At 44.9% G+C, this 13,121-nt stretch overlaps 1 protein-coding gene across 1 annotated transcript in view; it reads right to left on the reverse strand.

The window, feature by feature from the left end:
- Nucleotides 1-13,121, reverse strand: part of LOC126997300 (xylose isomerase-like) — a 63,543-nt gene that overhangs the window by 8,293 nt on the left and 42,129 nt on the right. The window contains exon 8 of the mRNA XM_050858299.1: nucleotides 5,428-5,595. Coding sequence (XP_050714256.1) covers nucleotides 5,428-5,595 — 168 coding nt within the window. The remainder of the gene's footprint in view (nucleotides 1-5,427; nucleotides 5,596-13,121) is intronic.

Genomic DNA, 13,121 nt, shown 5'->3' on the forward strand with positions numbered 1-13,121 from the left:
CATGCTTAAAGTTTCCTTGGTTGGGCACAGTCAGATTCCTCACACGATAGTTGTACCAGAAACTTAAATTAAAATATTCCGAGCCCCAGGCGGAAGAGCAGATTAATTTTTTTGGACAACCGTTTGAACGGAGTATTGGAATGGGAAGACGACTTCTGTATCCTCTGGCTAGGTAGAAATGATATTGATGTAAATACAAACCCCAATAATAGCCTACATTCTGCAGCACCATTCAGGAAATTCACGACACCATCGAAAGGAGGGGTTGCGAGGCTGTAGCACACATCTGCTTGATTGAACCTCATTTTACTCGGGGGAGAGTCCTATTAGTTCCTCTCGCTACCGGAGAGTCCAAAATTCAGTGAAGAGGAGGATCAAACACACCGTAACCAGCCGAACCCCACATTTCACCTCACCCGATTTCATAGAAACCCTCTCGGGAGATGTAGTACATTGGTCGGGTGAAGGGAGAGTAAGGGTAGAGGAGAAAATCATGTCAATCATTAGCGGACACCTGAAAGACGTGTAGAAAACCCCCATAGCAAACGGGAAACCGTTGTGTTCTAAAGGGCCGACGGAACACGGGGATCGAACCTCTACCCATCGCTATAAGCGGTGTCACTACACAGCATGCCACTTCCAGAGTTTCAATACGTTGTGGTCAAAATGGAGGAGTCACCAGGAAAGGTTACCTCCAACTCATCTCTGGCTACCCCCTCCTTCTCTTCACCCCCTGAACTCCCGAATCTCCAGGCGCATCACGCCCCAAAAGTATTTCTAGCGAAGCCCCTCGACATTCCAATTCTTGAACTTCAGCAACTTCAAGGGCTTGATGCTACGGCACGCCTGCAAATGTTTTTTTGAACTCGTAGAACAGTGTACGTAGTGCCTCAGATGAAGCTAGAGAGATCGCGAAAGGGAGAGTAAGCCCTGAGCTGTAGTTGACCATTATAGTAGGTTTGTCAGGTTCTTCCCCTCAAAACCAAACATTCCACACACATACACGCATTATGGCAGTACCTGGCAGACCGCGGGGCCTCCCGTGGCATTGTGCTGGAAAATGGAGGCGAGTTCACCATTAAGTAGTTCCAGCAGTTCTGCCACAAGCACCAAATCACCATAGCTGGGCACGATAACAGAAAACCTTATTCCCGATAACCGATAACTGATAATGGAAAACCTTATCGGTGATAACCGATATTCGTTAACTGGAAACACAAATATAGGCGATAATCGATAACCGATACCCGATAGTAATCCACAATTCCGATACTAGCTAGCGATAAGTCCGATAGGCGAAAACGATACTATATTGATATTTCAAGTAAAAAACATAGATGAATTCAAATTTTCATTATCTGTATTTTAGAAAACTTACAAAACCTGAAAACCACACGTTGACACGTACAGTCGCGATATGAAGTGATGTCGCCGCTCTCAAAATGTTTCGTACGGGAGCATTTGAAGGTAACGGAAGTGATGTGTATTTACTGTTTATGTTATAATGTTCCCTTTTAATGATAATCTATAATACGTTGTGATGTAAAACACGGTAAAATAACGTAGTAGTACCTGAATTACAATTATACATTCATTTTTTTTTTTAAATGCGACAGCGAATGTCATGTGTTGTCTTCAGTACTGAAGCTTGAAATGATTTAGCTCACGTCGTGTGCTTATCTTTGCAAAACAGTTATTATACGTCGTTCAGATTTAGGCGATATATATATATATATATATATATATATATATATATATATATATATATATATATATATATATATATATATATATATATATATATATATATATCACACGCACAGTATGACACGAAGCGAATGGACAGTTACTGTCATTATTTTGCGTTTAATTGATTAAGAAACGATCAGATAATAAAGTTTCACATTAACACCTTTTAGGCTGAACTGGTAGCGTACTGGGCCCACATTCACCGCGTGATGGACGACGCGGGTTCGAATCCCCACGCTACCACTCGGATTTTTCAGTCACCGCCGAGTGGCTTAAAACTACCCACATACTGTCCTGAAGACCACCCATCAACCCGGACTCTAGAGGAAGCCGTCCAAGCGAATCAAAATTATCAAAATTCCGGACGCCTCTATGAACACTCGACCATAGCCTAATGTTTGGCAACGCTGCGATTACCCGCCCGCACCACGACCACCACCTCCATTTCAAGGCCATATATTCTTATTTCCCCATCTTCCTCGATTATTCTATGGCACTTATAAGCTGTGGACATGTTCCATTGATCACCTCCAAGCATTAGAAGTCTACATGAAGCTTTTGTCACCGTTATATTGACCAAGAAAGGCAATGATGTTTGCGATCGGTGGCAAAGAGTGAGCTTGGAGTTACAAAACGCGACTAGCCTATTCTGCAGTTATTTATTCTTATTTTTCCATCTCCGACTATCCCACGGTAGTTATAGGCTGTGGGCATCTTTCCATAATCATTATCATGCATTAGAAGTCCACGGTAAGCTTTTGTTATCGTTATGTTGACCACGAAATGCAAAGAGTGAGTCAGGGCTGAATAATAATAGGTATGGTGCGCGGGCATCATCAAACGAGAGTATAAATTAAATAAATCACGCCATCCAAGTTTAGGATATCGACTAATTATGCATGTCCTATATATTGTGCATATGTTAGATTTATTGTTGTCAATAATGATCATGAAAAGATAATTTTACTTTCTGTTTGAGTAATATGTCGATATTTGGACTTCATTTCACCTGTTCCTTGGTGAACGAAAACACTTTGTATCAAAATATTTCGACAACTCTTCTTAAGACATCATTGAATATTTCTTTTCTCTTTTTTTTTCTAGCTTGTAAAATATATTTATTTAAGTTATGAAGAAGATACAGGAAAATAATGGTACTCTTGAAAATATATAACGATACTTGCGTGATCAAAAATAAACGTACACGGCGACATCACTTCATATCGCGACTGTACATATGGACGGTAATACTAGAAACGCCTGAACCGATATTGTGTTATTTGGCGTCCCCACCGTCAAACACTGATCTCGTGAACTGCGCATGCTCAGACCAGCAAGCGTAGACCTGTACAGTCTCACAAAGCTTTTTAACCGTAATTAAGAGTTGCTGGAAGGCTGAATCAGACATACAGTACCACTACCACCATCCCCGATGTTTCTAGAACGACACTCTGTACGAGTTGTATTTATATGTACAGAGTGTCGTTCTAGAAACAGCCAGGATAGTGGTACTGTATGTCTGATTCAGCCTTCCAGCAACTACTCTTAATGTGTAAAAAGCTTTGTGAGACTGTACAGGGCTGGGATTTTTCAGCCGCCGCCGAGTGGCTTAAAACTACCGACATGCTGTCCAGAAGACCACCTATCAACCCGGACTCTAGATTCTAGGATTAAAGATGAGCTCCGGGAGGGCAGCATGAGCCAATGCAAGATGGCGCCATTATAAACATTCGCCTGCGCCAGAACGGGCTGGGCCGACCATCAGGACCCACCGGGAAGAAGCCTTGGACCGACCATCAGGATCCACCAGGAAGAAGCCTACCGGCGCAATAGGCCAAGACGTAAGAAAAAAAAAAACTTGTTCTAGTGCTATTACAGATAGAGAAGCAGCTCACAAAAGGTACCTAAGCCTTCGTAGTCCTGCTAATCATGATCTTTACATTTCTACTCGGAACCACGCCAGATCTTTTTCTCCAACACACTAAAAACTCCTTCATTAATAGCAAATTCCAAAACCTTGCTTTCTCTAATTCTTCCAGAACTTTTTGGCATCTAGCCAAAAATATCTCAAACTATTTCACTACAAATTTCCCAACTCGTGTCCTTTGTCCCGATGGCAATCCAAAGGTCACGTCTCTCTCTAAAGCTGAACTCTGCTCAAACTTTCTCTGAAAATTTCAATCTGAACGATTCTGGCCATATTCCTCCTACTCATCCCCCCTCTGACTCCACTATGCCTGTTAGTAAACTTTTTGAGAATGATGTTTTCTATGCCCTCTCTGGCTTCAATCCTCAGAAGGCTCATTGTTCGATGGAGTGTCTCTTTTAATTCTTAAAAACTATGCTTCTGTGCTGACACCCTGCCTGGTCAAATTTTTCCGTCTCAGTTTTCAACATATGTCTTTCCATCCTGCTGGAAGTGTATTTGCATAACCTGTACCTAAAAAGGTTGACCACTCTAATCTCTCAAACTACTGTTCTGTAGTTGTTGCTTCTTCTGTTTCTAAAGGTTCTAAAGGGGAGGCGGTGGCCGAATAGGAAAGGCGAGTGGTCAGCGTGTGGGCGTGGTGAGCGCGTAGACCTACGTTCGAGTCCCATCCACGCTGATTTTTCAAGCCATCGCCGAGTGACGGAAAATCACCCACATGCTGCCCAGATTTTTAGAGACTTCGTTCAAGTGAGGTACCGGGGGACAGCATGAGCCAAGCAGGAGTCATATACCAAGGCAGCCACTATAAATAAAATTCGCCTGCGCCACTAACGGGCTTGGGGTCGTCGAAAAGACCCCTCAAGAAAGCATATCGGCGCTAAAGGCAGCGTATAAGAAAAAAATCCTTAACAGGAAAGTTCTTACGCGTCTGTCAACTTCTGACCATCTCTCTGATTACCAGAATGGTTTCTGCAAGGAGCATTCTACTGGTGATCTTGCTTTCTTATAACTGATTCCTGGTCCTCATCTCCTGGCCGTTTCGATAAAACTTTTGATGTTGCCATTGGCACCTCGAATGATTTTGGCAAAGTTTGTAACAAATTTTTGGTCTTTAAATGACCCTCCCACATTCTCTCTCTCTCTCTCTCTCTCTCTCTCTCTCTCTCTTCACACATGCAGCTCTTTTGGACAGAGCCGAGTCAAACGCTCTTCATCTCATCACCTCATCACTTCTTTACCTCTTAAATTCCGCTGCAATGTTGTCTCTATCATCTACCGATATTTTCATGCTGATTGCTTATCTGAGCTTGCCGCAAAAAGACTGTTTATCCCTATTCTAAGCATATCCTTAAAGCAAAAGTTAACCAGCATATTCATATTATCATTCCTTTTGCTGGTAGACTTTGGAATTGCCCTTCTTTGTCTTCGTCTTCGTATTCTTTCTTCATTCTGCCTACGACTTTAACTCTTGCAAGAGTATCATGACACCTCTCTTTCTGAAACTGACCCTCTCTTTTAGCCACTCATTCTGTTTTCTTTTGCGGAAGCAGCGATTAGCGATCTTTTTTTATTCTTTATTTTGCTTTTGCCCTTGACCTGCTTCCGTTGCTGTAAAAATACTTCGACTTCAGCTTTATTTACTAATCTCATCCCTAGGTTTTGTGAGATATAAGAAGTAAGTTCAAAAGATAATAGATGCATACACGATGCAACAGTGTACATAATATTTTTTTCTTATGTAAACTCACATTGATAGACTTGGTAAGCACGCCATCGGATATTATCCTGGCAGCATTCTTAAGTCCTCTAGCAAAGGTGTCCATGGCCGATGTGTGGGCAACGAAGAGATCCTTCAGATCGGTAGATTCACGACGAACCTTGGCGTCGAAGTTCAGTCCTCCAGGAGCAAGACCACCCTGCAACAAATCGTGTCTCATCATGCATGCAATGCACTTCAGATACTCTGAATGAAATCATGTCGTGAAAGTTACACTTACAGACTAATCATGTTGCACGATGCCAAAATAAAAAAAAGTGCAATAACGAACAACGAGCATTATAATGGACATCCTCTCCATGATTTCAACTTCCTGTAGAACACCGTACTGTCTATTTAAATTTGCTTGGTCGCGGAATACAAATTTAGTAAAATGTGCAAATTACACTAAAGCTATTTTATTTTTATTTTTTGTTTACTATTACAGAAAACAGAGATGGGCAGTATTGTATTTGAAAAGTATTTAAATACGTATTTCACTACAAATTGTTTTTAAAAATTGTAATTACCGTTATGAAAAGTTTACAGTATTTAAATACATTTTATAAAGGCATTTAACATTTTTAAATATTTTTCAAATACATATTCAAATACATATGCAAAATCAGTTTTATTATTATGTCATAATCGGTGTTGCAGGACTACAGTGATAGCAGACGTACATAATTATCACTCTTCCCTTGTCATCTGTCACCTAAACATCACCCACGCCACGCAGACCACAGATTTACATATTAGACTGCCTGCCAAGGCCCTGAGTGACGCTGGGCCGGCAGCCGTGTGTGTGCCCAGTTCCTTCAAAACTGACGACTTCACAAACCTCACTCCCACCCGGTTTCCTAACCCCACTATTCATTATTAAGAAAAACTTTCCTGAGAAAATTCTACTTTACACTAGCATAAATTTGTAACAATTATGTAAAAACAAATATACGAAAAGGAGAGTCAAATGAAGTATCACATAAACATTTTCTTGCACTTATTTCCCTTCAACTCCTTAGTACTCAGCTATTTTTTGTCGCATCACTTTCTCAAGCACAAATCCTAAATTTCCATGCTGTTCTGATTCAGATGGTGTAGGGTACGTCACGAGGTAAAAATATACAGAGGGACAAAATTATTGCCTCCGATTGATTAAATATTGGAAGAAAGTAAATAATTTTACGGACCATCAGTTTGGCTTCAAGGGAGGAAGATCGTGTGCCACAGACTTATTGATTTTCTAAACATGTGCAATCGACGCGTTACAGGAAAGAGATGGATGGGTGGAATGCCTGTATCTGGATAAAAAAGTATTTGATATTGTTCAACTGAAGCGTTTTGCAATGGGAACTGGAAAACAAAGGGGGACTGTGTGGAAATATTTTGAAATGGATGGAGGAATTTTTGAGACAGACAGATGAGGACGGTACTACGGTATGAAATGTCACTATAGACTGGAGTAACAGGTGGAGTATCACAAGGATTAGGGCTGGCCCCAGTAATGTTTTTCACTTATATGAATGACATTGTGGAAGGGGTAAATAGCTACACAAATGAGTTTGCTGATGATGCAAGTGAAATGATAAAAGTAATGGTGGTGGCTGGGGGCGCCCAACATTCACTCACTTGATGTAGTGTTTCTCCAGTGGAAATGCTACACTAAGTGACAAGCCGAAATAGTTAGCAACAAGTATACTAACCATTTCAATACGCTGGGTGGTAACCAAATAACCAGGGTAGGGGTAGGTCTATCTGAATGAGGAATGCAGCGCCCTCAACCTCCCCCAAGCTGTCTTTCCCCGCTTTCTCTCTCTCTCTTCTGTTCACACTTTTTTCTTTGGGTAGCCGGGGTATTAATCCCCCCAGGGGTCCTGCGTCCCTGCCCTATGGCGAGCAGTCAGGCCAGCCCCTGATCTGGGCTGGTCGGGGAGGGGCTTGCACCCCCTCCCCCACAAAAAAAGTAACCAAGCCAGAAACAAATTAAAAAGTAGAGGTCGGGGTCGGGGCGCGAGCCTCGACTCCGATCCGGTCTTGCTGGGGGGTCCGACCGCGCGGCGGGCTTCCACGATGCATCCGCATCCGGGGAGCCTGCCGTCAGTGACGGGTGTAGGGCAAAGCCTACGGGACCCCTGCACCTCGAAGGAGGAATTGCCCCCTAGCCCTTTTTTTTGTTTTGATGGTGACCGGGGTGGTGCAGAGGCTGCGCCCGCCCGCAGAACCAGGCCCGGGGTTAACCTTCGGAGGACTCCTGTGTGTGGGCTCCTGGAACCTTCGAAGCATCTCGGACGATGATCGACTGCCCCACCTGTCAAATGAGCTCAGAAGGCTGAGGGTGGACATAGTGGCACTCTTTGAGACAAGGAGGCCTGGCAGTGGCGAGATCAGTGAGGGGGGGGGGGTACACCTTCTACTGGTCCGGCATGAGCAATGGCTTCCATGTTAGGGGGGTAGCTATGGGCATCTCCAGTCGACTGCTGCCATTTGTGGTTGAGGTTGCTCCTGTTGATGAGCTTATAATGCGAGTGAGGCTGAAGCACACACTGGGCTTCATGTCTCTTGTTGCAGTGTACGCTCCTACCGAGATGCGTGAAACTGAAGAGGAGACGTTCTACGCCAAACTCGACTTCGTATTAGACCAGTGCCCTCCCCGGAACACAATCATTGTCCTGGGCGACCTAAATGCTACTACTGGAACTGACAGGGTTGGCTACGAGCTATGTGTTGGTCCCCATGGATCTGATACCAGGAACATCAGCGGCTCTCTCCTCCTGAATTTTGCAAGAAGAGGGGATTGTTGTCCCTATCTGGAAAGGGAAAGGGGACCGCCAGGACTGCAACAACTACCGTGGTATTACACTGCTCAGTGTGCCAGGCAAGGTGCTTGCCCACCTATTGCTGATGCGAATTCGCAGCCAGCTGCTGAAGCTGCAGAGACCTGAACAGTCTGGGTTCACGCCTGGCAAGTCAACAACTGACCGTATTCTAGCGCGTCGCGTACTGGTGGAGCGCCGACGTGAGTTTCAACAGGGGATGGTTGCAGCCTATGTCGATCTCAGGAAGGCGTTTGATTCAGTGCATCGTGAGGCACTCTGGAATCTTCTGCGACTCCGTGGGATTCCTGCGAGGACTATTGGTCTGCTGACTGGCCTGTATTATGGGACAGAGAGTGCTGTGAAGTGTGGGGGGGCTTGTCCAGCTTCTTTCCCGTGAATGCGGGAGTGAGGCAGGGCTATGTCCTTGCCCCATCGCTTTTCAACACTTGTATGGACTGGGTCCGGAGCAGAGTTGTGGACCAGAGTCATTGCGGAGCATCCATTGGCAATACCAGGGTTACTGACCTTGTTTTTGCTGATAATGCAGTAATCCTGGCGGAGTCGCTGGAGGTCTTGATGATGGCTCTCGAGGCACTGCACGAGGAGGCGAAGCCCTTGGGACTCCAGGTCTCCTGGGCCAAGACCAAGGTACAGGTGTTTGGAGGCTTGCTGGATGAAACAGTACAGTCTGTTCATGCGTGTGGCGAGGACGTTGAGATCTCAGAAAGTTTCACGTATCTTGGTAGCGTAGTTCATAACAACGGTCAGTCTGGCCAGGAAGTCTTACGGCGGATTGGTCAGGCCCACGGTATTATGGACTTGCTCAACACGAGTATATGGCGTTGTCGATACCTGTGCACAAGGACAAAGATCCGGATCTTCAAATCCCTTGTGCTCCCTGTCTTACTCTATGGTTGTGAGACATGGACACTAAATGGGGACTTGGAGAGGCGGAGTGATGCCTTTGGTAATAAGTGTCTACGCAGAATCATGGGATATCGCTGGAATGACTTTGTGTCAAACCGGCAACTACTCCGTGAGACTGATTCGACATATATTACCTGCATAGTCAGTCAACGCCAACTCCGGCTATACGGGCACGTGGCACGTTTTCCGGAAGCTGATCCTGCTCATCGGGTTGTCTCTGTAAGAGACAATCATGAGTGGAGGAGGCCAAGGGGACACCCACGGAGTTCGTGGCTTGAGCAAGTCGATAGATCCTGCCGGGAGGTACTTGGGTTGGGAAGGGGGCCTGCATGGAGACTCGCCCGGAGGGACCCCCGGGCTTAGCGTCGTAGGGTGGGCGAGGCGACACGCCCCTCGGCGTATGCCCCCATTGAATGATTGATTGATTGATGGAGGAAGAGGACTTTTAAGACTGCAAGAAAATATTGCTTGATTTTAGAGGTGGAGCAAGGAGAGAAAAATAGAGTTAACGTTAAGAAATGCTAAGGTCTTGAGAAGAGAGATCAATTTCAAAAGGAGAGGTGTCTTGCTACTCTCCTCATGAAAGATTTCAAGTCGTAGGCAGGAATAAATAAAGGTGGAGAGAGGCTTTTCCAAAGTTTACCAGCGGAAGAGATGAAAGAATGAAGATGTTGGTTATCTTTTGCATAAGATATTTGGATAGAACAGGGATGAGCAAAAGAAAGGAGTCGTTTGGAGCGGGGGCACGTGAGGGAGAAGGCATGCAGTTAACATGTTCAGAAGATCAGCTAGCATGAAAATATCGATAGAATAAATAGAGAGGCAATATTGCGGTAGAATGTAAATGGTTTAAGACTGGCAATAGTAAGGGGGAGTTGATGAGCGGAGAACCTTTGATTCCACTATATCTAAAAAGGTTATGCGTTTGAACCCCCACGCACTCATAGACCGAGAATGTTTGTGGAAGAAGGGGACAGTTGAGTGTTGTAGAAGAATAAGGGATAGATGTCTGGAAGATTGTGTCGAGTTAACAAGCGGGGAAATCGAGTTTTGGGGCAATGCAAGACAATAAGTTCCTTTTGCGCCATTCAGAAAAAATAGCAAGGTCTGAGTTCAAGTGTTCTGTAGCGTCTAGCTCCGAGTCATGTAACTCCTGTTGGGAAAGTCTTCTGTTAAAAGAAATTGAGTAATGTAGAGTAGAGTCATCGGCATATGAGTGGATAGAACAGTTTGTTATGGAATGAAGATCAGTAATGAACAAAGAGTTGGAGATAGAACAGAACCCTGCGGAACACCACTGGTGATAAGTTTAAGAGTTGAACAGTGACCGTCTATCACAACAGAAATAAATCGGCCTGAAAGGAAACTATAGATAAAAGTACAGAGGGATAGAATCCCTAAAGGGGTACTATAGAAAGCAAAGACTTGTGACAGTGTCAAAGACCTTTGAGATTTTTAAGGCACCAACAAAAGTTTCACCGAAACGCCTCAAAGATAATGACCAAAAATCAGTTACGAAGGTGTCTTGAGTTATCGCTATGGCGAAACTTTGCCGCCCTGCTGCATCAGGATGACTCAGCTTCCTCCACTTCCCCCTGTCCCACGCAGCGTTCACGTGATAGGCGTGGAAGTTTCCGCGGCATATTTTTCGCTGCTGTGTCAGCGTCCCCTTAATGTTCACTCTTATATTTTGCTGGAGCGCCTGGATGTGCCTTGCTGCCCAGTTTACAGTTAACTTTCCAGTTAACCTACTTGATTTAGAGGGCGTGACTGATGAGCGCTACTTTCTCGGCGGAAGCTACCGGCGTGATGCGGCAGCGGTCAGAGTTGCCAGCCGGGGATCCAGGACATTTATTTCATATGTGTCGGGTTACTCGGGTAGCTCTGTGATTGTATTGTCGCGTGAGTGGTGTGGGCGGGGCTTCAGCGCGTTGTTTCTCCGCACCCTAAGTCGGGCCGTGACCGGTCAGAGGTCGCCGGTAGCCCTCTCTCTCTCTCTCTCATTCTGATCCCGGAGATGTGAAGAGGTGGCCGTACTGCTCTCTCACCATGGGCAGCTGCATCGCTACCAGCCGGCTTCTCATGCATCGTGCGTGGAGTCTGCGGTGCCACACTGCCGTTTCCCAGGCCGCTTTCATCGCAGAACCACGAGCAACGAGAATCCACGTGCGTCTCTTGGGATTGAGAGCTAAGGCTGCCAGCGGGGTCTAAATTGCGCCAGGAGTGAGAATTTCGCTGCCATTCGACTTCGTCACGTACATACATGTTAAGTACCTTATCTCTCTTCTCCACCGCACCACCCTAAGTTAAGCTTTAGTTAGGTTAGATACCTAGAATGTAGCGTGTCTGTGTGTGTGTGTGGGGGGGGGGGGGGGGTTACGGCCATGTGCGTGAGAGGCGTAGGTTGTCTACTTTATTGTAATAAAGTGTACAAAGTGTTGTGCCCGTGTGCTACTTATTTCTGACACCTGGGGGGTTCTGTTCTTTGTCATCCTCGCGAAAGATCCCTCAAATACCCTCAGGGGTAGGGGCTGGTTGTGTGTGTCTTTCTCCTCAACATCTGCGGCCACAGGAGTGACCACGTGGGCTTCTGCAGGCGAGTTTATCGTGCGCCGGGCCGACGTCGTCTTCACGCCCACGCCTTCGCCGCCAAACTCATAATAACTATGCCCTATTAACCCTTGACAGAAGGGAGACAAATAATCATTAGAATGCCCCTTGTGGAATCCATACTGAGAGGTCAGAAGTGGATAGTTGCTTAAGAATTTTCCTGTTAAAGATTGTTTTAAAAGCTTTAAAAAGACAAGGAAGGAGAGTTATAAGTCGGTAGTATGAGGAATTAAAGCGGTCACTCTTCTTAGGCACAAACTGTGTATAGAGTTCCTCCAGCAGGAAGGAAAGGTGATGTTGAAAGCCAGAGACGAAAAAGTTTGATCAGATTGGTTGTCAGCACGGAAGCATAGTTCTTGAGGACTGTAGGAGGCACTCAATCAATTCCAAAACACTTTTAAAGTTTGAGACCAGAGAGTGCATAGAAAACACCATTCTTAAGAATTTAAATTAAAGGAAAAGATGAGTTACAGTGGGGATGAGTAGGAGGAATATACCCTGAATCGTCTAGAGTGGAATTTCCAGAGAAAGTTTGAGGGAAGAGTTCAGTTTTAGAGATAGATGTGACGGCAGGGTTGCCATCAGGACTAAGGAGAGGTGGGAAAGATGATGAAGTAAAATCATTCAAGATGATTTTGACTGGATGCCAGAAGGCTCTGGAAGAATTTGTGAAAGGAAAGTCGTGGCATTGTCAATTGATGGATGAGTTTTTGGTGAGTCGAAAAACAGATTCGACATGGTTCTGGGCAGAAATGTAAAAATCATGATTAGCAGGAGTTCGAAGGCACATATATCATTTGTGTGTTGTCTTTCTATCTCTGATAGCACGAGAACGAGTGTGATTGACCCAGGGCTGTTTGGTATGAGGAGTAGAGAAAGTACAAAGGAACACAAAGGAAGAACAAACAACAGCAGACCTGCTGGTCCTTACGAGGCTGTTTGTGACAAGCTACACTAACTATCTAATCAAAGGTGGAAGATGAAGGACAGCAAAGGCGAAGGCTCCTCCCCACCCCCCATCCCTCCAGCCAAAGCTGGCAGGAAAGGAAAAAGAACCATGCAGCATGGAAAAACTGCATGGAAATTATGTACGAAAGAGGAAAGAACTACCATTACTGCTACCACTAACCGGGCGATAAAAGCGGACAAGGACACCAGTATTCGAAAGAACTTAACGTTATTACGACAATGAGTAATATCTTAGTTGCTGGTTAGATTCAAAATACTTGTCTAATCTATTCTTGAAGGCCGTAACTGTTGTACTATCAACGACATCACAGGGTAGAGAGTTCCAAACATTAACAACTCGATTGAAGAAGAAGTGTTTGGCTTC

This window comes from Eriocheir sinensis, chromosome 12 (genome assembly GCF_024679095.1).
Source record: "Eriocheir sinensis breed Jianghai 21 chromosome 12, ASM2467909v1, whole genome shotgun sequence".
Classification (NCBI taxonomy): Eukaryota; Metazoa; Arthropoda; class Malacostraca; order Decapoda; family Varunidae; genus Eriocheir; species Eriocheir sinensis.